Genomic DNA, 27,286 nt, shown 5'->3' with positions numbered 1-27,286 from the left:
TGTTTTGTTTTTATTGTTGGGGATTCATTGATGGTACAATAAGCCAGGTTATACTTTGTTTATACTTTGACAACAGTGACCACCTAGCATGGTGCCTAGAATTTAGTAGTCGTTCAATAAGGTTTCTTTTTCTTTCTTCCTTTCCCTTTTCTTTGCCTTTTGCTTTGCCTGCTTTCCTTTCTTTGTTTAAAAAAAATATTCAGGTGATATGTAAACAGAAGCCTTCGTTTTCTAGTCAATGAAGTGCCCCGTTTTGAGGGTCTCTTCTAGTTAACTGATATAAGTCCTGCCTGTGTCCTGTTGGGTATGTATGTGGAAAAAATAGAGCTGACGTGCATGTATTTGTATGTTTCTGTCTGTCTGGTGAAAGACAACATGTCTTTTTGTGTTGTTTTTCTTGTTTTTTTTATTTTTTTTTTATTTTTTGTAGAGACAGAGTCTCACTTTATTGCCCTTTTTTTTTTATTGTTTTTTATTTTTAATTTCTTCCCCTCCCCCACCCGCCGAGCCCACTTTATTGCCCTTAGTAGAGGGCTGTAGCGTCATAGCTGACAGAACCTCCAACTCTTGGGCTTAGGCGATTCTCTTGCCTGAGCCTCCCGTGTAGCTGGGACTACAGGCACCCACCTCAACGCCCGGCTATTTCTTTTGTTGTTGTTGTTGCAGTTTGGCTGGGGCTGGGCTTGAACCCGCCACCCTCAGTATATGGGGCCAGCACCCTACCCACTGAGCCACAGGTACCGCCCTGTGTTGTTTTTCTTTTTTTTTTTTTTTTTTGTAGAGACAGAGTCTCACTTTATGGCCCTCGGTAGAGTGCCGTGGCCTCACACAGCTCACAGCAACCTCCAACTCCTGGGCTTAAGCAATTCTCTTGCCTCAGCCTCCCAAGTAGCTGGGACTACAGGCGCCCGCCACAACGCCCGGCTATGTGTTGTTTTTCTTAATAAATTGGCATAGGAAGTGCAAAAATATACCGAGTATTAAACCAAAGATACAGGATACAGAGTTAAGGCAATTTGAATTATATTAAATGGATACTGCTAGCTATCTTGTAGCCACGGTGTTCAAATATTTTTTGTAAATGACTGTATAGACAGCTGACCTAATTAAAGGATTTCAGGAAATGAAAAAGCAGTTACATTATAGATCTACTGTAGCTCTGAACATTGATTCAAGACTTTGTCTTCTTAAGACTGGCCAAATATGAGATTTACCAGTACGTATATAAAATAAAAGAAAATAAAAACAGGTCTTCCCAATTTAATTAAAAACTTTGCTTCCTTCTGAACTGTAGCATTTTCTGAAACTTGAGAGAAAACATTTGCTTAGGACAGCTGTTAATTTCCTACAACTGAAATGCTTTCCATTCCCTTTAAAATAAGCCCTTCTTAAGCAGAATGTAGATCACATGTATCATCCAGACCAAAAAAGTTTGCCAGGACTACTCCTATCATTTGCCCCAGTCCGGAATCTCCACATTCCGGGCAGAGCTCCAGCTGTTCAGTTTAGTTGCCCAGTTGGGATTGGCTGCACCGCCTACTCTTTTCTCCACCCCTTCACTTTGACTGGAAGAAAGCTCTAGATGGGAGAGTAAATGTAAGCGCTTGTCACCAGGCTTTCTGAGTGCAGCTGGCACCATGGGTGTGCTCCAGAGCAGCTTCAAATTGCTCTGAGCCCCCTGCCCTGCCTCCCCTTTCACCATGTTTCCTCTGGCAAGGTTTTAAAACCAGCAATTCAAGAAGATTTCTCCTCCTAAACTACATTAATCTGAAATGTATTGCCTCTTGATTGCTGGAAAAGAATCTTAAATTCATTTCAAAAGTAACTTATAAACAAACTTGTTAAAAGTGATGAAAGGAGCATTAAAATTGATTAACACTTATTTTTCACTGTGCCAAAGTGTGCAGTGTTTTTCAGAGGGAACTGTAACAGATCTGGTGAGTGTGCCATGCCAGTGGGGAGAATTGAATGTCCCTCATCTCCCTCTTTCCCTAGGGACAGTAGTCATGAGTGCCGAGTGTGCGGGGTCACAGAAGTGGGTCTTTCTGCATATGCAAAGCACATTTCTGGCCAGTTGCACAAAGATAACGTTGATGCCCAGGAAAGAGAAGATGATGGAAAGGGAGACGAAGAGGAAGAAGATTATTTTGACAAGGAACTCATTCAGTTAATAAAACAAAGGAAAGAAAAAAGCCGGTAAGTAAGAATTTTGATATTTTTAAAAAGCCCATCTGTAACAGAACATAGTATAGAGAATACATTTTGTACTTTTTCAACCTTTAGCACTTAAACTTAGTTATAAAGTTTAGTTTGAGGTTGCTGTCTTATGCATAAAAGGGCATGTGATGCTTTCTTGAACCACTATATTATCTGCCTTAAAAAAACAAACTCAGGATTGTGCTTATGTAAGCTAACTACATATATATCTGAAGTTTTTGCCATATTGCGAGCTATGTTTAGAACTTTTTATTGGTAAAGATACTAAAATATAAGCTTCATTGAATAAATTATGTAATATTTCTTTTTTTCTTTTTAAGAGACAGAGTCTCACTTTGTTGCCCTCAATAGAGTGCCATGGCGTCAGCTCATAGCAACCTCCAGCTCTTGGGCTTAGGTGTTTCTCTTGCCTCAGCCTCCTGAATAGCTGGGATTACAGGCGCCCACTACAATGCCCGGCTATTTTTTGTTGCAGTTTGACTAGGGCTGGATTTGAACCCGCCACCCTCAATATAAGGGGTCGGCACCCTACTCACTGAGCCACAGGTGCCGCCGCTGTAATATTTCTTATTGCTAAGCAGCTCTTAGGGAAATTTTTTTTTGCCTGATATAAATTAATATGGTGTCTCTCCAAGTTTGGTTTATCTCTTCGTCTTTGAATCTCTAGTGACTATTACAGTGCTTGGTTTTCTCTACATGCCTCTGTAAATATTTATTAAAGAAGTTACATTTTAAATTTGATGCATCAAGATCATATGAGCAATAAAAGTTTTCTAGCTTGCACTGCATAATTTATACCCACACTTAACACATTTGGGTATTAGGTATTTATGTTTTTACCTTACTGATTTGTGGTCTAAAGAGTTTAATTATGGGCAGCGCCTGTGGCTCAGTCAGCAGGGCGCCGGCCCCATATACCGAGGTTGTTGGGTTCAAACCCAGCCCCGGCCAAACTGCAACCAAAAAATAGCCGGGCGTTGTGGCGGGCGCCTGTAGTCCCAGCTACTCGGGAGGCTGAGGCAAGAAAATCACATAAGCCCAAGAGCTGGGAGGTTGCTGTGAGCCGTGTGACGCCACGGCACTCTACCGAGGGCCATAAAGTGAGACTCTGTCTCTACAAAAAAAAAAAAAAGTTTAATTATAAAAATTTTTAAGAGAGTTTAATAAGATAGAAATTTCCAGATATGAGTGCAAGAGAAAGAAGCACTGATGAGGTGGGATAATTTTTCAGGTCCTAAGACATGATGAGAAACATGTAAAATTCTAAAATAAAAACATAAAAATCCTTGAATACAGGTTGTACCTGATCTGTCCCTCCTTTTTAGTTACAGGTTTGACTATAAAATGAAAGTTTTTACTCTATATGTTAAAAAGTTTGTGAACAAGTCCCTAAAGGTGACTATCTTAGTCTTAAAAGATTGAATGTCCCTAATCTGAAATGCTCCAAACTTTGAAAATTTTAAGCTCCAACATGACATCACAAATGGAATATTCATATCTGATTTCATTTAATAATTACACAATTATTAAAAAATACTGTATTGAAATTTACCTTCAGGATATGTGTATAAGATATATATGAAAGGAAATGAACTTTGTGTTTAAACTTGTGTCCCATCCCCAAGATATCTTGTGTATATGCAGATATTTCAAACTCCAAACAAATTTTAATCCAAAATACTTTTGGCCCAAGTATTTCTGATAAACACTCAACCTGTAGCAACATGGTTCTTAAATTGTTTAGTTGCTTAGTCCTTCAAATGACATTCTCGTTATTCTTAGTTTAGGTGTAGTTTACTCTTTTTCCTTTTTTAGGGAGTTGGAACCTCTAGGAGACTCACTTCTGCTTTGCTCTTACATACTAGTGCCCTTATTAGCTTATCTGTGTAAATGATTAAATTTGAAGTTTAACAGAGCTTCTGAATAGAGTAGACATTCATATCATAGTTATAATTCTTTGAGTCTTCCAGTATGCCTCATTGGCATATAAAATTATCTACCTATTTTTTTATTATTTATTTATTTATTTATTTATTTTTTGAGACAGAGTCTCACTTTATCGCCCTCGGTAGAGTGCCATGGCGTCCAGCTTATAGCAACCTCCTGGGCTTAGGTGATTCTCTTGCCTCAGCCTCCCGAGTAGCTGGGACTATAGGCCCCCGCCACAATGCCCAGCTATTTTTTGTTGCAGTTTGGCCAGGGGCAGGTTTATACCCACCGGCCTCGGTATATGGGACCGGCGCTCTACTCACTGAGCCACAGGTGCCTCACTATCTACCTGTTTCTTCATGGTTCTTTTTCTTTTTCCTTCATGAGATTTTTGACTGAAGATTGTTCTTTCTGGGCTGATTTAACTGTGGATCTAGCCAATTCATGATCTAAGAATTCTACCCCCTTTTTTTTTTTTTTTTTTTAGATAGAGCCTTATTCTGTCACCCTCGGTAGAGTGCCATGGCATCATTATAGCTCAAAGCAACCTCAAATTCTTGGGCTCAAGCCATCCTCTTGCCTCTGCCTCCTGAGTAGCTGGGACTATAGACCCCTGCCAAAATGCCTGGCTAATGTTTCTATTCTTTAGCAGAGATGGGGGGGTCTCACTTTTGCTCAGGCTGATCTCAACCTCCTGAGCTCAAGCAATCCACCTCCCTCAGCATCCCCAGAGTGCTAGGATTACAAATGTGAGCCACCCCTCCTGGCCTAAGAATTTTACTTTGTGAGTGATTTATTCCCCAGTTCTCTCATTTCAGATCACTTCAGTATGGCTGCGCCAATGGTCCCCTTGGATGTCAAAAGTTGCACATTGCTTACAATCAAAAAGTAAAAGCTTTTGGTTAATGGTTATATATATTTAAATTTTTGGCTAGAATGGTTTATGCCTGTAATTCTAGCACTTTGGGAGGCCAAGGTGAAAGGGTCACTTGAGACCAAGAAGTTGAGACTAACGTGAGCAATATAACAAGATCCCTTCTCTAAAAAAAAAAAGAAAAAGTAGGTAGGCATGTTGGTGCAAACCTGTAGTCCCAGCTACTTGAGAGGCTGAGGCAGGAGGATCACTTGAGCCCAAGAGTTTGAGGTTACAGTGAGCTATGAGGATGCTGCTGTACTCTAGCCCAGGCAGCAGAGCAAGATTGTGTAACCTAAAAAAAAAAAAAAATTGTTCAAGTGTAGGTAATAATACGTGGTACTTGTTATTTGTGGACTTACAGTATTCTATTTAGAAATTATTGCCATTTATAATTTGAGGGGATGTTTGAACTTTTAAGTAAATTAACCTTTAATTCCATCTATGAAAAAGAAATAACTTCCAATTTTTGTATAAAATATTATAGACTTTGAAAGCTTTTAAAGCCAGTACTAATGTAAAATTTAAGTCAAGTTCAGAGGAAGGAACCCAACTGCAGAAACTTAAGATTTTCATTTTTTTTTTTGAGACAGAGTCTCAAGCTGTCACCCTGGGTAGAGTGCCATGGCATCACAGCTCATAGCAACCTCCAACTCCTGGGCTCAAGCGATTCTCCTGCCTCTGCCTCCCAAGTAGCTGGGACTACAGGCACCTGCCACAATGCCCAGCTATTTTTTGGTTGCAGCCATAGTTGTTTGGCGGGCCTGGGCTGGATTTAAACCCACCAGCTCAGGTGTATGTGGTTAGCACCTTAGCCACTTGAGCCACAGACGTCAAGCCAGGATTTTCATTCTATCAAGACCTAGTGGTTAGGAATACCATCTGGAGTCAGACTGCCAAGATTTAAATCTCTGCTGTACTATTTTCTGGCCATCTCATTCTAGGCAATTTACTTAACCTCTTTAATCCTCCATTTCCTTATCTAAAAAATAGGCAAGAATACTTGCCTCAGGATTGTGAAAATTAAGTGAGGTAGGGGCAGCACCTGTGGCTCAGTGGGTTAGGGCGCTGGCCCCATATACCGAGGGTGGCGGGTTCGAACCTGGTCCTGGGCAAACTGCAACAAAAAATAGCCAGGCGTTGTGGTGGGCATCTGTAGTCCCAGCTACTCCGGAGGCTGAGGCAAGAGAATCGCCTAAGCCCAGGAGTTAGAGCAGGCGTCCTCAAACTTTTTAAACAGGGGGCCAGTTCACTGTCCCTCAGACCGTTGGAGGGCCGGACTATAGTTTGAAAAAAAAAACAGACTGTGAACAAATTCCTGTTCACACTGAGCATATCTTATTTTGAAGTAAAAAACAAAACAGGAACAAATACAATTCACACCGCTTCATGTGGCCCGCGGGCCGCAGTTTGAGGACGCCTGAGTTAGAGGTTGCTGTAAGCTGTGATGCCATGGCTCTCTACCAAGGGCGATAAAATAAGACTGTCTCTAAAAAAAAAAAAAAGTAAGTGAGATAATCTAGATAAAGTGCTTAGCACCAAACGCCTGACAGTAGATACTCAGTAAACTTTAGCTAGTATCACTCAATGTTCTAAGCACCTACCACACGCTAAGCATCATATAGGCACACCATAGGGAGTTTGTAGAGGACATGCTTTTTATATCTATAGCTGGGATGTTTACTTAAATTTACTTACATATCTATGGGCTCTGTGTGTAACATGAACACTTCAAACAGCTGTAGCTTCTTTATAAAACCTTTAGTTCATGGAGTGCCTTATGATACTGAACTATGGCTACTACTTAGTTGGTATGAGCTATTTTACTCCTGTTTATGACCTTACTTATTTATAAAACTGTATTCTAAACCCTTCATGAACAGGAACTATATATAAAAGTTTTCTTAACACAACTAACAATTATTGAATGGGTATTTGATAAGATTTATTATTATTATTATTATTTTTGAGACAGAGTCTCACTGTGTCACCCTCGGTAGAGTGCCATGGCATCACATCTCAGCAACCTCAAACTCTTGGGCTCAAGCGATTCTCTTGCCCCAGCCTCCCAAGTAGCTGGGACTACTTGGCACCTGCCACAAACGCCCGGCTATTTTTTTGTTGCAGTAGTTATTGTTGTTTTAGCAGCCCAGGCCGGGTTCAAACCCGCCATCCTTGGTGTATGTGGCTGGTGCTCTAATCACTGAACTTCGGTCACTGCCCTTGATAAGGTGTTTATTAATGAAAGTAACCATGCAAAGTATAATCTTATAATTTAAAATAGGTTACGAAACTAAGTTTTTCAGAAATAAACTACAACTGGAAAAATTATGGTATTAAGGGCAGCTGAACATAATACTTTATTAATTATGATAACTAATCATAGCTATAAAATATAATTGACCTGCTCAGGCACAGTGATTCATACCTGTAATCCAGCATTTTGGGAGGCCAGGGTAAGAGGATTGCTTGAGACCAACAGTTTAAGACTAGCCTGAGCAACATAATGAGACCCTGTGTGTACAAAACAATTTTTATAAATTAGTCAAGTGTTGTGGCATGTACCTGTAGTTCCAGCTACTCAGGAGGCTGAGGCAGGAGGATTATTTGAGTCCACGAGTTAGAGGTCGCAGTGACCACTACACTTTAGCCCAGGCAACAGGATGAGACCCTGTCTTTTAAAAATAATAATAATAAATATATATACACATGTATACACACACACACACACATATATATAGGTAATTGTCCTTATTTTGAAAAAGCTGCATAATATAAAAATAATAACTGGATGATAGGGACAAAATCCCAGAACATACCAAGAAAAAATAGGACCAAGAAAGATAGGAAAATACAAGTGTGTCAAATTTTTAATATTTCTGGGTGACAGGGGAAATAAGATATCGTTTAATTTTTAACAAATTGAGAAATATAACTTGAATTGTGGCATTTAAAGGTATAAAAGCAACCACTATTAGATATAAAAATAGAACCAGGCATGGTGACACCCAATCCTAACACTTTGGGAGGCCACTCTGGGAAGGCTTGCTTAAGGCTAAGAGTTCAAGACCAGCCTGGACAACACAAGAAGACCCTCTCTCTATAGAAAATAGAAATATTAGGCTTGGCGCCTGTGGCTCAAGCGGCTAGGGTGCCAGCGACATACACGTGAGCTGGCGGGTTCGAATCCAGCCTGGGCCTGCCAAACAACAATGACGGCTGCAACCAAAAAATAGCCAGGCATTGTGGCCAGTGCCTGTAGTCCCAGCTACTTGAGAGGCTGAGGCAGGAGAATCGCTTGAGCCCAGGAGTTGGAGCTTGCTGTGAGCTGTGATGCCATAGCACTTTACCCAGGGTGACAGCTTGAGGCTCTGTCTCAAAATAAAAAAAAAAAAAAGAAAGAAAATAGAAATATTAGCCAGAGATGGTGCCAGGTGCCTATAGTCCTTCCTAGCCACTCGGGAGGCTGAGGTGAGGCTTTTACTTGAGCCCAGGAGTTTGAGGCTGGAGTGAGCTATGATTGTGCCCCTGCAGACCAGCCTCGGTGACAGAATGAGACCCTATCTCTTAAAAAAATAAAAAGGAAAGAAAAAAATAGGATATTTGGTGGGTTGTGTCTTTAAAGGAACTATAAGAAGTTTTTTAGTTCATTAATAAAGAACTGTTTTGTTTTTTTTCCAGACAAGGTGAACCTTCTAATAGCAGCCAAGAAATAAACTCTGATGACAGGCGACCCCAACGGAGACGAGAAGACCGAATTCCTTACAAAGACAGAGAGAGTTACAGTCAGCAAACATGGCATCATCATGGACCTCCACAGTGGGATTGGAAATGGGAGAAAGATGGCTTTAATAATACTAGGAAAAACAGCTTTCCACATCCTTTGAGGAATAATGGTGGACCAAGAGGTTGTTCTGGGTGGCATAATGGTGTTGCAGGAGGCTCCTCGACTTGGTTTCACAGTCATAGTAATTCTGGAGGTGGTTGGCATTCAAATAGTGGAATGGTAAATTGGAATCATAATGGTACAGGAAGGAATTCCAGTTGGCATTCTGAAGGAACAGGTGGCTTTTCCAGTTGGCATATGAACAACAATAACGGAAACTGGAAATCCAATGTACGTAGTACAAATACCTGGAATTACAATGGCCCAGGAGACAGATTTCAACCAGGCAGAAACAGAAATTCTAACTGTCAAATGGAAGACATGACTATGCTATGGAACAAGAAATCTAATAAGGCAAACAAATACAATCAACAGAGATATACTTGGCAGCGGAAAGAAAATGACAAAGTTGGTACAGTTTCCACATGTAGAGGTCCTTCAGAAGGATTTACAAGTGATAAATTTCCTTCAGAAGGCTTACTCGACTTCAGTTTTGAGCAGCCGGAAAGCCAAAGCACTAAAAAAACAGATACTGCAGCTTCCAAAGTTAGTGGAAAGAATGGCAGTGGGGCAAGGGAAAAGCCCCAACGCTGGACTCCATACCCTTCCCAGAAGGCTCTGGATTTACAATCAGGATTAAAAGAAGTCACTAGTAACAAGTCAGAAGTGATAGATAAGCCTTTCTTTGATTTTAGCTTGATTTTAGCCACAGGAACACAAGAACTTCAACCTAATGAAAGAAATAATTCCCCAACACTCAAAACACAAAAAGAAATGGTATCACTTAGTCACAAAGCCACTTCTGACTGCACTACTGCCTATGAGGCGGCGAGAAATGGCCCCATTACAGAAAAACCCGAACAAGAGCATAACTCAGCTAAGATGCCATCATTGAAATCCCCACTTCTTCCACTTCCAGCCACTAAATCATTTCCTCAAAAGCAAGATTCAAAGTTTCCCTCAAAAAACACCCAAACTAATTCTTTTTTCCCTGGAGAGCACTTACATCCTTTGAACAAACCCACTGTGGAAGATAACCAGGATTCTTACATATCCAAATTGCATAGTTCAAGTCCTTGTATTTTAAAAGCTAATAACAGTACATTTGAAGCTCAAAAGGAACCTGATGATGACTTAAACGAAACGTTACAAAAAGCCAAAGAGGTACTACAGTGCCATGAGTCATTGCAAAATCCACTTCTTAGCACTTGTAAAAGGACCAAGAAATATGCAAAAGCAAGTAGAAATGTAGAAGAATCTGAAAAGGGATCTTTGAAAATTGAATTTCAAGTACATGCATTAGAAGATGAAAGTGATGGAGAGACATCTGACACAGAAGAGCATGGAACAAAAATGGGAACCTTGGGGTCTGCAACTACAGAAATTTTACCCTGTAGCACTCATACTGCTGATGAGAAAGAGGGAGATGACCAAATCCTGAAAACATCTGGAAAACTATCCACAGCCCCATGTCACTCCACAGTTCACCAGAAAGAGTCTGAGTTGGAAATGACATCCACATCCAGTGGCCAACCCAGCTTATTGCTAGACTTGAAAACCTCTCTGGAGGATGTGCAGGTTAATGACCCTGGTAAATCTCATGTAACTTTTGAAACAGATGGTTTTGAGAGTACTATCTTGGATGCAGAGCTTCAAAAAAGTGATACCAGTCAGCCCTCAGGCCCTCTCCTGCCTGAACTAAGTAAGCTCGGCTTTCCTGCCTCACTCCAGAGAGATCTAACCCGGCACATAAGTTTGAAGAGCAAAACTGGAGCACACCTTCCCGAACCAAACCTCAATAGTGCTCGCCGCATTCGCAATATTAGTGGTCATAGAAAGAATGAGACAGAGAAGGAATCTGGACTCAAACCAACCCTACGACAGATTCTAAATGCCTCTCGGAGAAATGTCAACTGGGAACAGGTCATTCAGCAAGTAACCAAGAAAAAGCAAGAGCTGGGCAAAGGCTTACCCAGGTGTGTGTCGTTTTTCAGTATCTGTTTTTTCTTGCTTTTAGTTACCCTTTAACCCTGGTCAGGAGAATTCTACCTGTTCCATTTTATTAAATGTTTGCCAAAAATATCCATTGTAGATGTCTGATTTAATATCAAAGAGTGACTGCTACTCTATGACAGATGGAATAAAATTTTTATTAATAGGGAATACAGTTTAAAATGGAAGTATACCTACCTGAGAAACAGTGGGGACATAGAAAAAAATCATCAGTAAATCCATCACTTTGGTTTAGGGGCTAGAAAGTGACTGCATAAATCTGTGTCTTATTCTATATCTTAATTTTAGAATTAGTACAACTCTTTTTTTTTTTTAAGTACAACTCTTTAAGTGTAACTTTACCTTTTACTTAGAACCTATAGATAGTTACTACAAAATGTTTTCTCTTAAGCATTTGCTAATATTTTGGCTATTCATCTCATGTTGAAATGCTAGACTTTTTCAATGGTAAAGCTGTATTCAACATAAGTTTGCTACTCAGATACCATAATTCTGCCACATTATAAGATACAGGCCTCCAGGTTTAGGAGACATTTCTGTCCTTGTTGAAATAATGGATTTGTTTCCCTCCCTTTTTCTTTTTCATACCTTGTGAGTAGTACTTGAGATTATAAGTGTCTTAAAGCTCTTAGCATAGTGCCTGGCATTTGTAAGTGCTCAATAAAAAAGTGTTTGTTTTGGTTTGTTCGCTTTTAAAAATTAGGTACTGTATTATAGATTTAGAGCTTCATGTGAAATAAACTTCTCAATTTTTATTCCCTCAAACCTGTACTCACAAATCTGTAATCTAGTACTTGTCACGTGACATTTACTTTATATCTGAATCACTTGTTAGACTATGAACTCCTTGAGGACAGGGACCATCTTGTTCTTTCTGTTAACCTCAGTGGTTAACAGAGCTTGGCACTCCTCCTCCCAATCATGTATTACTTATGTTTTTTTTTTTCTTTCTTTCTTAAGGTTTGGCATAGAAATGGTGCCTCTTGTTCCAAATGAACAGGAGGTCTTGGATTTGGATGGGGAGCCTGATCTGTCCAATTTAGAAGGATTCCAATGGGAAAGTGTTTCCATTTCCTCATCCCCTGGATTGGCAAGAAAGCGAAGCCTTTCTGAGAGCAGCGTGATCCTTGACAGGGCTTCTTCTGTGTACAGCTTCTTCAGTGAGGAAGGCACAGGCAAAGAAAATGAGCCTCAGCAGCTGATTTCACCTAGCAACTCACTGAGGACTGCAGAGAGTCAAAAAGCCGTTACACACCTTAAACAGGAAGTGGCACCTCTGGCCACTTCCCTCAGAACAGGTGAAAGGGCTGAAAATGTGGTTACCCGAAGGCGACACAGTACACAGTTACCCTCTGACCATTTAATACCTTTGATGCATTCAGCAAAAGACCTTAACAGCCAGGAGAGGTCCTCACCACCTTCAGAGAATCAGAATGCCCAGGAGAGTAATGGAGAAGGAAATTCTCTATCATCAAATGTATCCTCTGCCCTTGCAATCTCCAGTATAGGTGATGCAGCCACAGATAGTAGCTGTACCTCTGGTGCTGAACAAAATGATGGCCAAAGTATTAGAAAGAAACGAAGAGCCACAGGAGTGAGTATGATTTCCTATGATTTTTGTAGATCATCTCATGTAGTAACGTGGTCGTTTATAAGAAAAGTTTAAGTGTTTAATTTGTCTTGAGTATCTGGGAGTGTGGTTCTCTCAACTCTGAAATAGAATTGTGAGGCTCTTAATTTTGTTCCACTTGTTTCTTTCACTGAGTAATTCTGCTGAATTAAATGTAATCTAATATGAATGTACAGTACCAGGAAAATATGAAGTCATCTCTAAAACTGGTCTCCAAGCCAGTGATTCTTTATATCATCTGACCAAGGATAAGTCACATCTTCAGCTATAACTTAATCTGTTTTTATAGGTGCATTCTATATTGGTATTGAAGAAAGGCATTCTTCAAAAATCCTGTTGCATTTTTAGGGGACTTAATGACTGTTGGATCTAGAAATGCTAGGCTTAACACTAACGTGGTTTTAACACTACTAGTGTGCAACTGTATGAGCACAGTATAGTATTTTTAGTCTGTGTTACTTCATCTTTTGTCCTTCAGTTACCCTGCCTGGCCTTCAAGAATCTTTCACTGCCACCACTTACACTCTTCTGGCATTTCTTTCTCTAATATTGCTTAACCTGCTTAGGATTCCTTTCTGAAAAGAAAAAGTTTCAGATGGTGATAGAATCTGGAATGTGACTCTGCCAGAAAATGAGCTCTTTCCTTTAATCCTGAGAGCAGACGAGGGCATGGGTTTTAGACCTACTTTAAATTCCAGCTCTGCTCCTTTCAGCTAGACATTACGTAGTAGATTTTGTCAGATGATTTGAATGTACTTTAAGATGACAGATTGTCTTATGACTAAGCTAATATCTTCCAGCTTGTCTCATAGACTGTTTAGCTTTGTGTTATAAAGGTTTTTCTTGCTGAAATTTAAAGTAGAGACTATGCCAAGATGGAACTGGCTTTGTCCACACTCTGTCTATGCTCTGCTTCACCAAGGTGGAATACTTGGCCTAAGCTACATGGGCTTTACCACCTCTAGGATGCTAGGGAAGGATTTGACCTTGGATTTTTTTTTTTTATTAGATACATTTATTCACCTAAAATTTGAATTTATACCATGTGTATGAGACTCCCACAATCTTATTAGAGATGGTAGCAATAGTGAAGAATAGTGTTACAGCTATCTTAGAATTGATTCCTTTTTCTCTTCTTGGATAATGGCCTTTACATATTTAATATTATTCAATTTTCTTTATCCCTCAGGATGGATCTTCTCCTGAACTCCCAAGTCTTGAGAGAAAAAATAAAAGAAGGAAAATTAAAGGAAAGAAAGGTACGGAGCAGAATACTCTGGCAAAAAATTGTTCTTGTAGTATGAAGTTTTTTGTTGTTTTTTTTTTTGTTTTGTTTGTTTTTGAGACAAAGTCTTGCTCTATCACCCAAATTGGAGTGCAATAGTATGACATAGCTCTCTGCAGCCTCAAACTCCTGACCTAAAGTGATCCTCCTATTTGGGCCTCCCAAAGTGTTGAGATTACAGACATGAGCCCTGCCAACTAGCTTTTTTTTTTTTTACAACTTAACACAGAGCATAACTTGTGGTTATCAAACATTGATCATCCATTTGTTATTTACTGACCTTATTTTTGTCTTTCTTAAAAACAGAGAAAATTGATTTCCTACAACACCCAGTTACAACTATAGAAGAAATGTATGATGCCACATAGACCTGTGAGCTAAAGCTACTATATCTCTTGGAAAGTATAAAGTGAGAAAGTTTCATTACCTCAAAGGGCCATTTATAGCTTTTTCTCTCACTTTGTTTTTGAGGCATCTTGGTTACTTTTGTAAAGTTAATTAAGAAGAGGTTATTAGCATTGCTTCCTCACTGATGTTTCTATGACTCTTAACTTTTCATTGCCTCTAGTCCTGTTCCAGTAGAAGGGCTAGTACAGGAAGTGATTAATGAGCTATGGGTGAGTGGAGGTAATAGATAAGGGAGAAGTCAAGGACAAGCTCAGTTTCTGGCTGGGGCATCCAAGTGGATGATGGTATCATTTGTAAAGCTAGAAAACTCTGTGTAGGAGCGAGTTAATGAGTTTCCTGTGAAGCTTTTGACTTAAATGACCTTTGAGACACCTGGGTAGAGAGATATGATAGTTGATAGTTGTATATATAAATTTGGCATTTAGGAGAGAGATCTTGGCATGATGACTGGGAAAGAGACAGACATAATGATGATAAATACATATGCGTAGAAGAACATTTTATTTAGGGCAAGGAAAGTGTACTGTTTCAAAGCTGTATTTTCTTCAGGAAGCTTTCTCTAATACAAAGAACTATTTTAAGTTAAACTAGAAAAATACGGATTGGGAGGAGAGTGTAACAGTCTAGGTCTGAGGCCCAGTGTAGGCAAAAGCCCTGGAGGAAGAGGGTGGAAGACAAAGGAAGAATGGGAAATGAAACCTGGAACAACTGATTTATGTAGGACAGAGATTTCACCTGGAAAGGTAGTAGTGGAAGATGGTGATTAGGTAAGACAGTATGATGTGATGGTACACTTGAACCTCTGAGGCATCCATGTTACCAACTTTTTTGGTTTCTAGCATTGTCAGGTTTGTGAGATTTGATGAGTCTCCAGTGACCTATTGAGAAAAATAAAGGCTTATCCTAAATCATTGTAGTTCAGGGCTTTGAGGAACTGTGTTCTCAAAGGAAGTCCCCAATGTTAAATTGAACCTCCAGGCCAGGCATGGTGGCTCATGCCTGTAATACTAGCCAAGGCTGGATGATTGTTTGAACTTAGGAGTTCAAAACCAACCTGAGTAAGAGAGAGACCCTATGGGCAGCACCTGTGGCTCAAGGAGTAGGGCGCCGGTCCCATATGCCAGAGGTGCTGGGTTCAAACCCAGCCCCGGCCAAAAATCACAAAAAAAAATAAAAGAGAGAGACCCTATCTCTACTAAAAATGGAAAAATTGGCCGGGCATTGTGGCAGATGCCTGTAGTCCCAGTTACTCAGGAGGCTGAGGCGGGAGGATCCCTTGAGCCCAGGAGTTTGAGGTTGCTATGAGCTATGATGCCACAGCACTCTGATGACTGGGACGAAGTGTGAGACTCTTGTCTCATAAATAAATAATACATAAATAAACTGATAGATTCTTCTTATGGTTTCTTTTGACAGAACGTTCTCAGGTTGACCAGTTGCTGACTATTTCTTTAAGGGAAGAAGAACTAAGTAAGTCATTGCAGTGCATGGATAACAATCTTCTGCAGGCCCGTGCAGCCCTTCAGACAGCTTATGTTGAAGTTCAGAGGCTACTCATGCTCAAGCAACAGGTAACAGCACATTGGTTTAGGGAAAGTAGATCATCTCCGAAGTTGTATTTCATCCTGCTGAACCCTGTGACTGGAGTTGCCCTAAAAGTAGCAGCAGGGGAGTTTCCATAAAGGAGTGCCCCAAACCATCCCAAGATGGGTCCAGTTGGCATTCCAAAGAAAAAGGCACTAAATGCCAGGGGGCATTTATTAGGGGTACAGAGCAGGATGCAGCAGCAGCATGGGGTATAATGGACAGTAAGAAAGGGGTGTTCCATGTAGGTATGCCCACAACAAGGGGGCCGGGATATGGAGTTTTTATGATGGTTTAAGGAATTTGGCTCAGGGCCTGGGACTAGTTTCTTTCAATTTTGGGGGCAAAAACCTAGTTACCTTTATCAGTGCCTGGGAATGACCAAGGCCCCAGTTTGGGTTTAAACCTGCTGAGAAAAACTTCCAGCTGAGTCACAGAGTGGTCAAGGCACTCTGAGATTTTCAATCACGACACGGAGAGAAAGTGGGGAAACTGGAAGAGCATACAAGTTGGATTTCAACATGCTTAACAGAATACTTTTTTTTTAGATAACTATGGAGATGAGTGCACTGAGGACCCATAGAATACAGATTCTACAAGGACTACAAGGTATTCAGAGGATATCTGATGGATTGGGCTCTCTACAGCTTGTTACTTTTTTGTTCTCTTTTACAGGGAAATGAAAAGTAGTCAGGAAAGGGTCACGTGATTTCTCTCTTGTCTCATTGGTCTTGTCCTCCTAGAGAAAGGCCTGTGAACTATACATCCCAAAGATTTTTAGCAATAGAGGCAATATGTTATATATAGAAAGAGCTTTGGGTTAGGAATCAAACAATCTGGGTTCAGATCTTTTCTATTAGTAACCTACCAACTTTGGATAAGTCAGTTAAAATCTGACAAATTAGAATGTTGCTACCTGTTCCATATGTGCCTGTAAGTGGTCGCATCGGCTGTATGACTTCTATTTTAAAGGATTATGAGAAACTGTCCTAATTTTTTAAAATTCTCTTCTAATCTTTAGAAATACAGATTGGCTCAGAAACAAGTGACTTTTCAATTAACATTTTTGCATTTGTATGTATGTATGTTTCTCATTCTAGAAACATATGAACCTGCTGATCACCCAGACCAAGCTCCCTATAGCCTCACACGAGAACAAAGGAACAGTAGATCTCAAACATCTGCTGATGTCACACTGCTGCCTACTCCCCTTTTCCCAGTTTTCGTGGAGGCTCCATCTTCCCACGTGCCACCACCATCCACTGGAGCCCCTCTTCAAGTAACCACACCTCCTGCTTTCCAAGCCCATGGCAGTGGCCCTGCTCCAGACTCATCAGTTCAGATTAAACAAGAGCCTATGTCTCCTGGACAAGATGAGAATGTGAATGCTGTGTCACAAGGTTCTGCTTGCAATGTGTCCAAGGAATTACTGCAAGCTAATAGTATGTAAGCTTTTCTCTGGGTTAAGGGCATTCTTGTAGTAAGACTAGGGCAGTTTTATACTTGTGATGTAAAGCCATACTTACTAATTATAAACCAAAGTAATTGCAATTAATTTTTCATTGAAATTCCCTTCTTATAGGAGGATTATTCTATAATATTTCAGAGAATGTAAATTTAAATATTTCTAACTTTAATTTTCTGTGATCGCGGGTCACTGGGTTAACTTTGTATTAACACCTAAAATGTTCCATTTATTAGGATAGGTGCAGAATTTATCTTGTTTTGTGAGATAAATGGGCTTGAAGTTCAGCCAATTTTCTAGATAAGGTATATCCTCTGAATTTCTTAGCACTAAACTGTATTTTATCATCACAAATACAAATCAGGTTAATAAGCCTGAGAGGCAGGTGTCATCACGGAAGGCAGAGGGCTCTGCAGCTTGAAAGTATGTAATAGGAACTTGGTTGGTTTGAGAAATAGCCCAGGTTTTGGCTATTTTTATCAAATTGCATTTACCTGGTTAGTATTTAAGCCATTTAAAATCCTATTGGAAGTTTGCATAATTATAGTGATGCCATGTTGAAATTTAAGTCAAACACATTGGCATTGTGTGATTTCTTTTTTTTTTTTTTTTTTTGTAGAGACAGAGTCTCACTGTACCGCCCTTGGGTAGAGTGCCGTGGCGTCACACGGTTCACAGCAACCTCTAACTCTTGGGCTTGCACGATTCTCTTGCCTCAGCCTCCCGAGCAGCTGGGACTACAGGCGCCCGCCACAACGCCCGGCTATTTTTTTGTTGTTGTTGCAGTTTGGCCAGGGCTGGGTTTGAACCTGCCACCCTTGGCATATGGGGCCGGCGCCCTACTCACTGAGCCACAGGCGCCGCCCGGCATTGTTTGATTTCTTAAGTGAAAACAAAGTCTGAAGAATTATCCTAGATCTTGCTACCAGACTTTGCAGTACTAATCTAGATAGCAGTATCACATGTATATTATCTATAAAATTTTAAGTTACTTATACATGGATAGTATCTAGGATTAAACAAAAAAGTAAAAAATATTACAGTGACTTTTTAAGCTAATTTTTTTTGGGGGGGAGCTTATGAGATTTCTTTTCCTGATTATAAAAGTAATTCATATTCATTGTAAAACAAAACTAAAAAGAAGGTCATGTTGTTGTGTATTGTTTCAAGCTTTCTTAAGTCGTTAAGTGTTGTGTGTTTCCATGTAGAGTTTGTACCGAGAAGGAATCATAGTATATTATGAGCTGATTTTTTTCAATTAATATATCATGATCATTTTCCTGTATCATAATTCATCTAGAATACTTTATTTTGCTAGTTGTATAATATGTGAATAGTTGCATGATCTGGATGTGCAATAATTTATATAATAAACCTTTTTCAAATGTTTAGTTTTCCCACTTTTTTAATATTTTATATAACACTACATTGTGTATGTCTTTGAGTACATCTGTGATTACTTCATCAATTTAAATACCTAGACATGAGATAACTAAGTCAAAGGAAATGGACATTTTCAAGTCAGCTGACTTTTAATCTACTAATAGATTAAATTGGATGGGTGTGGATAAAATATAAAATGAAAACTTCTAAGAAGTTATAGTGAAAACACATTAGCTAAGTAGATATTTAAGTGACTACTAAGAATAAAACGTGGTGTTAAATATGTAGACATTTAAAACAAGAAAAAGGGGTTTTTTTGTTCTTTCGGACTTTTTTTGAGAGTTTCTTACTCTGGTGCCCAGGCTAGAATGCCATGGCATCATAGCTCACAGCAACCTCCTGCTGGGTTCAAGTGATTCTCTTGCCTTAACCTCCCAAGTATCTGGGACTACAGGTGCCTATCACAGTACCCAGCTAATTTTCCTAATTTTTAGTAGAAATGGGGTCTTGTTCTTGCTTAGGCTGGTCTAGAACTCCTGAGCTCAAGGAATCCTCCTCTCACCTCAGCTTCTCAGAGTACTAGGATTACAGAAATGAGCCACCGTGCCTGGCAAACAAAAAAGATCCATAGACACAGTTTTTTTTTTTTTCTTTTTTGAGACAGAGTCTCACTGTGTTGCCCTTGGTAGAGTGCGATGGCATCACAGCTCACAGCAACCTCAAACTCTTTGGACTTAAACAATTCTCCTGCCTCAGCCTCCCAAGTAGCTGGGACTACAGGTACCCACCACAATGCCCAGCTATTTTTTGGCTGTAGTTGTCATTGCTGTTTGGCAGGCCTGGGCTGGGCTCAAACCGGCCACCTCTGGTGTATGTGGCTGGCACCCTAGCTGCTTGAGCTATAGGTGCCGAGCCTCTTTTTTTTTTGAGACAGAGTTTTATTATGTCGCCCCCTTGGTAGAGTGCTATGGCGTCACAGCTCACAGCAAACTCTAACTCTTAGGTTTAAGCGATTCTCTTGCCTCAGCCTCCCAAGTAGCTGAAACTATAGGTGCCCACTACAACGCCCAGCTACTTTTTTGTTGCAATTGTCATTGTTACTTAGCAGGCCTGGGTCAGGCTTGAACCCGCCAGCCCCATGTATGTGGCCAGCGCCTAACCACTGAGCTATGGGTGCCGAGCCAATAGACAGTTCTTGCTAACGATGAGTTTTTGTCTGGAATAAGACATGCATGTTATTTGTGACATTAATACAAGGCAAAGAGTAGTAAGTGCTATAACAGGAATGTGTGGGATATGGGAAACTGAGGGGTGGGATAACAGCTGTTTAACAGTCATGGTTTTGTGACTGTATCATTGAAACATTTGGTGGAGATTTAACAGTAATAAATAAGTTGCAGTTTGTGACTATTAACACTAAACACAAAAAAAGATGCAGTGATTTTATTCTTCTTAATTCAGGAGAGATCAGTGACAGTTGTCCAGTTTATCCAGTCTTCACTGCTACGTTGTCCTTATCAGAGCTATCAGAAAGTTTCCATGAGCCTAGCCAAGACCTGAAGTTTTCTGTGGAACAAGGGAATACCAGAAACAGAGAAACCTCCCCCTCTTCCCAATCAGCTGGTCTTCCTAACATGAAAAGAGAAGGTGAAGAGCCAGCCAAAGTCAACAGTGGATCTGAAGCTTATACAAGTTCTTTTCTAAGATTATCTTTTGCTTCAGAAACCCCTTTGGAGAAGGAGTCCCACTCTCCAGCTGATCAGCCTGAGCAACAGGCAGAGTCCACTCTGACATCAGCTGAAACTAGAGGAAATAAGAAAAAAAAGAAACTTCGAAAGAAGAAAATGCTACGGGCTGCCCATGTTCCTGAGAATAGTGACACTGAACAGGATGTATTTACTGCTAAACCTGCAAGGAAAATTAAAACTGGAAAGTTACCTAAAGCAGGGAGAGTAACAATCTCCGCTTGGGAAGATATCAGGGCTGGTCAGGAGCAGGAGAGTGTCAGAGATGAGCCAGATAGTGACTCGTCTCTGGAAGTCCTAGAAATTCCTAATCCTCAGTTAGAAATCGTAGCCATTGATTCTTCTGAATCTGGAGAAGAGAAACCAGACAGTCCATCTAAAAAGGATATTTGGAACTCTGCAGAGCAAAACGCACCAGAAACTTCTCGTTCTGCTTGTGACGAAGTGAGCTCTACCAGTGAGATTGGCACTCGCTATAAGGATGGCATCCCTGTAAGGTAAGGCTTGTATTGGTCCAATCAGAACAGCTTTCACTATTTTTCTCTTCCCTTTCTCCCCCACTTTTCCCTCCCCTCTTCAGACAAAGTCTCTATTGCCCTGGGTGTAATGCATCAGCAACATCATAGCTCATAGCAACTGCAAACTCCTAGGTTTAAGCAATCCTCCTCCCTGAGCCTCCTGAGGAGCTAGGACGAGGCACCCACCACAAAGCCTGGCTAATTTTTCCATTTTTAGTAGAGACAGGATCTCGCTTTTGCCCAGGCTGGTCTCTTTAACTCCTGACCTCAAGCAGTCCTCCCACATTGGCCGCCCGGAGCGCTAGGATTCAGGCATGAACCTCCATTTAAAAAATAAAAATAAAATTTAGTTATGAATCAGAGTTAACGTAAAAGCAGTAGTGGTTATAGATATGGAAGAATGAAACCTTGGCATTGGAGATTTTCTGTTTTCTCGTTGTAAATATTAAATCTGCTCTTATTTTCTTTTTTTTTTTTTTTTGTAGAGACAGAGTCTCACTTTATCGCCCTCGGTAGAGTGCTTTGGCGTCACACAGCTCATAGCAACTCCAGTTCCTGGGCTTAGGCGATTCACTTGCCTCAGCCTCCCGAGTAGCTGGGACGACAGGCTATTTTTTTTGTTGTTGTCGCAGTTTGGCCAGGGCTGGGTTTGAACCGCCACCCTCGGTATATGGGGCCAGCGTCCTACCTACTGACTGAGCCACAGGTGCCACCTGCTCTTATTTTCTTTCTTTTTTTTTTTTTTGTTAGAGACAGAGTCTCACTGTACCGCCCTCGGGTAGAGTGCCGTGGCGTCACATGGCTCACAGCAACCTCTAACTCTTGGGCTTACGTGATTTCTCTTGCCTCAGCCTCCCGAGCAGCTGGGACTACAGGCACCCGCCACAACGCCTGGCTACTTATTTTCTTTCATATAGAAATTTCAGATGGAAAAACATCTTTTATATCTCTCCTTTCCTCATTGTTTAGAAAAATCCTTTGAGTCAGGGAATTTTTAGTTTTACTACCTACCTGTCCTGTTTACATAGATGCTAAGAAGACTTGCTATTATTTTGTAGAGTGGCGGAAACTCAGACTGTGATCACTTCCATAAAAGCATCGAAGAACTCTTCAGGTATTGGTTGTTTCATTTTATTTAAATTATCCACAGGAAGGAAAGAAAAGGGTTATAAATATGAAAGCCAGGGCTTAAATCTTCTTAAATATGTGTATAGAATAGGAGAAAGGGAAGTGGTTTATCACCAAGAGGATTGTCTCCATCAGCAGTTCCAATATCCCTAAAACCTCAAATTCTCATTTTTAAAGTTTCTTATTCTCATCTCTTATCTGGCTCCCTTATCTCTTTAGCCAATTAAGGTTTCATTGGCTCTAGGGAGTTATGCTTTGAAAAGGAACTGCCTAAAGATTAATGCCTTACTCAAGTAACTGAAAGCAGGGGAGATGGTATGGGAGAGATTGGGTACCTTCCATGTATCACCCAAAAGCTCATTATATAAGTACTTGTCTTTTTTCTAAGTAAAAGGCCTATCCTGCTTTCTTTTATTATGGAATCTTTTTTTTTTTTTCTTTTTTTAGAGACGGAGTCTCACTTTGTCGCCCTCAATAGAGAGCTGTGGCATCACACTTCACAGCAACCTCCAGCTGTAGGACTTAGGTGATTCTTTTGTCTCAGCCTCCCGAGTAGCTGGGACCATAGGCACCTGCCACAACGCCTGGCTATTTTTTTATTTTTGGTTGCAGTTTGGCCAGGGCTGGGTTTGAGCCTACCACCCCTCGGTATATGGGGCCCGTGTTCTACTCACTGAGCCACAGGCACTGCCCTTATTATGAATTCTTCATGGTGAAGAATTTTAAAGAGTATTGTGGTGTTCTAAGGGAACTGGGTTTTAAGGCAAACTTTTGGTTTAATCCAGGAATCAAGAAGGTTTTTTTTTTTTTTTGTAGAGACAGAGTCTAACTGTACCACCCTCGGGTAGAGTGCCGTGGCGTCACACAGCTCACAGCAACCTCTAACTCTTGGGCTTACGCGATTCTCTTGCTTCAGCCTCCCGAGCAGCTGGGACTACAGGCGCCCGCCACAACGCCCGGCCATTTTTTTTTGTTGTTGCTGTTGCAGTTTGGCCGGGGCTGGGTTTGAACCCTCCACCCTCGGCATATGGGGCCGGCGCCCTACTCACTGAGCCACAGGCGCCGCCCGGAATCAATAAGGTTTTGATTTTTGAGTATCTTTTCAGATCTAGCAGCCAAGTCTCTGAAACTTATTCTTGCTTCTAGAAATATCTTCAGAGCCTAGAGATGATGATGAGCCCACAGAAGGAATCTTTGAGGGGCACGAAGCTGCAGTGAATGCAATTCAAATATTTGGGAACTTACTATATACCTGTTCTGCAGATAAAACTGTCCGAGTTTATCATCTGGTGGTAAGTTGATATAATATTTTGAATGTTTTTGGTCGCAGGTTTTAGAAAATCTACCTCATACCTTCTTAAACAATAAAAGGATTTTATTAGCTATCCAGAGGTGTAGGCTTTAGATGTAGTTGTTCGGAAGCTTAGCAGGATCACTGGAGACTTAATTTCTTTTTGTCTTTCAACTGTGCCTTCTCTGGTGTCTCCTCTTTTTACAAATTGGTTCCCTTCCTGCTCACAAGATATCAGGAGGGGTTTATCACTGGGGTTTATCCCTTTTTTTTTTTTTTTTTTTGAGACAGAGCCTCAAGCTGTCGCCCTGGGTAGAGTGTTATAGCATCACAGCTCACAGCAACCTCCAACTCCTGGGCTCAAGCGATTCTCCTGCCTCCGCCTCCCGAGTAGCTGAGACTACAGGCACCTGCCACAAGGCCCGGCTATTTTTTGGTTATTGCCGTCATTGTTGTTTGGCAGGCTTGGGCTGGATTTGAACCCTCCAGCTCAGGTGTATGTGTCTGGCGACTTAGCCGCTTGAGCCACAGGCCCCGAGCCTATCCCTCTTACCACCAGAAAAGGGTCTTGTGTTTTAGTCTGTGAACAATCACTTAGGGCAGAGGAGGATAGGATTATACTAATAGTGTTGGGCCAGTCAGGTCTTGCCCCTGGAGCTGGCAGTGCAATCGGTTGCATTGGCATCTACATGATAGAGAAGGGATGGGATGAATATTGGAGAAGTATTACAGGAGGCATTTTTCCCTGACAATTGATTAAATTGTGGAATCCAAATTATTAAAGAGAGCAACACTTTTCTACTACCTCACACTTACTGTAGTTTGATATTTATTCTCAAAAGAATGAACTTTTGGGTTTGGAATTTGACATGTCAAACTAATTCTATTTATCAACAATGATATCCTAGAAACTTTAGAACAAACACCTCGAAAGTATTTAAAATTGATGAAATCAGTGGAAATTAAAGAGTTAGGTGGTGAATCAAGAAAATGTGTGCTCTATGCAACAGATAAGTAAGCTCTTTTATGCTAGTAATATGAAAAGTAATGGGAATAATTGAATGAAGGAAACAGTGGTACCAGGAAATTGAGTGTAAGATCTAGGGGGTTGGGTTTAACTCTCAACTTTCCAGATGTGTGTGTTTGTGTAACATATATGTACGTTCTAAATCTCAATTTGTTCACAGAGATGACATTTGGGATATTCCCTTATGAAACCACACGTGGGACAATAGGACTTGTCAAAAGCACATGATATTTTTGATATTTTGACCATTCTCATAAGCTGTTTGCTAATCAAATGTACAACTTTTCTATGTAATTGGCTGTAGTTTAGATTTGCTAGGTCCTTGGTTCATAGGTGGGAGAGCCTTGGCCTAAACATTGATTCAAATTCTTGTTTATCTTATGGTGAATCGTCCTAAGCATTTTTGGTATGGCTTAGCTAACATATTCTTGCAGGGCAGGTACCATAGTACATGTGATTGCTGGATAGTCTGCAAACAAAAATGACTGAACATCTTTGGTGTACCAGATACTATACTAGGCTCTGAGGATACAGGAGTGAACTGAATGTTTTAGCTTCTTGTCGAGGAATATTATCTAATCCTTGTATTTCCCATAGCAGTAATCTGGTCTGTGCTTGATTTTAGAGCCGGAAATGTATTGGTGTCTTTGAGGGCCATACCTCAAAAGTGAACTGCCTCCTGGTTACTCAGACCGTTGGGAAGAAAGCTGCCCTTTACACGGGTTCCAGTGACCACACCATTCGCTGCTATGACATTAAGGTAGGTTAGTCCACAGAAATAAGAAGTGGTAATAGGGCTGGGCTTGGTGGCTCATGCCTGTAATCCTAGGGGGTGGTTTGCCTGAGCTCATGGATTCAAGATCTGCCTGAGCCAGAGTAAGACCCCATCTCTAAAAATAGCCAGCCATTGTGGCAGGTGCCTATAGTCCCAGCTACTTGGGAGGCTGAGACAAGAGAATCTTTAGCCCAAGAGTTTGAGGTTGCTGTGAGCTGTGACACTACAGCACTCTACCAAGAGTGACAAAGTGACAGTCTTGTCTCAAAAGAAAAATAATAAAATAAATAGGGCAGTACCCATAGCTCAGTGGGTAGGTTCTAACACATGTAGTGTTTAGCATAGCAGAACTGTACCTTAATGTAAACAATTTCATAACCATTCAACAAAATTTTTTTAAAAATCGAGTTTTCCTCTGTCACCTAGACTGGAGTGCAGGGGTATGATGATAGATCACTGCCACCTCAAATTCCTGGCCTCAAGTGATCTTCTTGCCTCAGCCTCAGAGTAGCTAGAATTACAAGTGCATACCTCCATGCCCAGCTAATTTTTTAATTTTTTTTTTTTTTTTTAGAGTCAGAGTCTCACTTTATCACCCTTGGTAGAGTGCTGTGGTGTCACAGCTCATAGCAACCCCCAACTCCTGGGCTTAGGCGATTCTGTTGCCTTAGCCTCCCGAGTAGCTGGGACTATAGGTGCCCACCATAACGCCGGCTACTTTTTTTATTTCAGTTTGACCGTGGCTGGGTTCGAACCCGCCACCTTCGGTATATGGGGCTGGTCCCCTACCCACTGAGCCACAGGCACCACCTAATTTTTTTTTTTTTTTTGGTAGAGACAGAGTTTCACTTTATCGCCCTTGGTAGAGTGCTGTGGCATGACACAGCTCACAGAAACCTCCAACTCCTGGGCTTAGGCAATTCTTCTGCCTCAGCCTCCTGAGTAGCTGGGACTACAGGCGCCCGCCACAACGCCCGGCTATTTTTTTGTCGCAGTTTGGCCGGGGCCGGGTTTGAACCCGCCACCCTCGGTATATGGGGCCGGTGCCCTGCTCACTGAGCCACAGGCGCTGCCCCACCACCTAATTTTTTAATTTTTTATACAGAGGTTTTGGTATGGTGCCCAAACTAGTCTCAAACTCTAGGCCTCAATTGATTCTCCTGTCTTGGCTAAAGTGTTGGGATTATGGGCATGAGCTACTTCACCTAGCCTGTGTAATTTATCTATATAATTACCCATATCAATATTTTGTCCTTTTTTTATTGCTGTATACAGTTTCCTCTGTAAAGTTACAAAGGATCTCACATTGGTTAACCAGAGGCAACATGAATCTTAATTATTTAGGCATACATGCTTGTCTTTCTCTATATTTAACAACTTCATCTGTAACTTTTTTTTTTAAATAGAGCTTTAAGCTGTCGCCCTGCTGTGACATCACAGCTCACAGTAACCTCCAACTCCTGGGCTCAAGCGATCCTCTTGCCTCAGCCTCCCAGGTAGCTGGGAAAACAAGTGTCCGCCACAACGCCTGGCTAATTTTTTTTTTGGTTGCAGCCGTCGTCGTTTGGTGGTCCTGGCCTGGATTTGAACCCATGAGCTCAGGTGTTTGTGGCTGGTGCCGCTTGAGCCACAGGCGCCAAGCCTTCATCTGTAACATTTATATTTGTAATTTATGGGAGGAAATTTAAGGGACTCTTTTTGTTATATAAAAAAAAAAAATGTTGAAAGAGGAGATCAAAGGATTTAACAACCCGTAACTTTTCTCATCCTACCCATAGCTTGTTCCATCCTACCCATGTAGCCAAACCTCCATGAAAAGCTACAGCTGGGCCTTGAGTAGCTTAGTATAACTAAACAACAAATCTTGCATTTACTATGTGACTGGCCCTGTTCTCAGTTTTAGGTAATTAGATTTACTAGTATAATCCAGTTCTGGGAAATTCATGGAAATAATTTCTTGGAGGTCAGATCAAATAGTGCGTGCTCCTTAAACCTGAAATTTCATCTGAATTACTAGGGAAATTTTTTTAAGTACAGATTTCAGGGCGGCGCCTGTGGCTCAGTGGGTAGGGTGCCAGCCCCATATACC

General features: G+C 40.9%; 1 protein-coding gene across 5 annotated transcripts in view; it reads left to right on the top strand.

The window, feature by feature from the left end:
• The window catches only part of ZNF106 (zinc finger protein 106), a 68,613-nt gene that overhangs the window by 23,711 nt on the left and 17,616 nt on the right, over positions 1–27,286 (top strand). For 3 of the 5 annotated variants that reach the window (XM_053593617.1, XM_053593618.1, XM_053593620.1), the window contains 11 exons: positions 1,996–2,196; positions 8,741–10,921; positions 11,919–12,552; positions 13,778–13,847; positions 15,698–15,852; positions 16,414–16,474; positions 16,966–17,307; positions 20,175–20,955; positions 22,035–22,090; positions 23,251–23,396; positions 25,048–25,182. In XM_053593617.1, the coding sequence (XP_053449592.1) occupies positions 1,996–2,196; positions 8,741–10,921; positions 11,919–12,552; positions 13,778–13,847; positions 15,698–15,852; positions 16,414–16,474; positions 16,966–17,307; positions 20,175–20,955; positions 22,035–22,090; positions 23,251–23,396; positions 25,048–25,182 (4,762 nt within the window). The remainder of the gene's footprint in view (positions 1–1,995; positions 2,197–8,740; positions 10,922–11,918; positions 12,553–13,777; positions 13,848–15,697; positions 15,853–16,413; positions 16,475–16,965; positions 17,308–20,174; positions 20,956–22,034; positions 22,091–23,250; positions 23,397–25,047; positions 25,183–27,286) is intronic. The other 2 variants (XM_053593621.1, XM_053593622.1) reach the window with 1 other exon arrangement.

This window comes from Nycticebus coucang, chromosome 6 (genome assembly GCF_027406575.1).
Source record: "Nycticebus coucang isolate mNycCou1 chromosome 6, mNycCou1.pri, whole genome shotgun sequence".
Lineage (NCBI taxonomy): Eukaryota > Metazoa > Chordata > Mammalia > Primates > Lorisidae > Nycticebus > Nycticebus coucang.
This window is presented reverse-complemented; position numbering and strand designations above follow the sequence as displayed.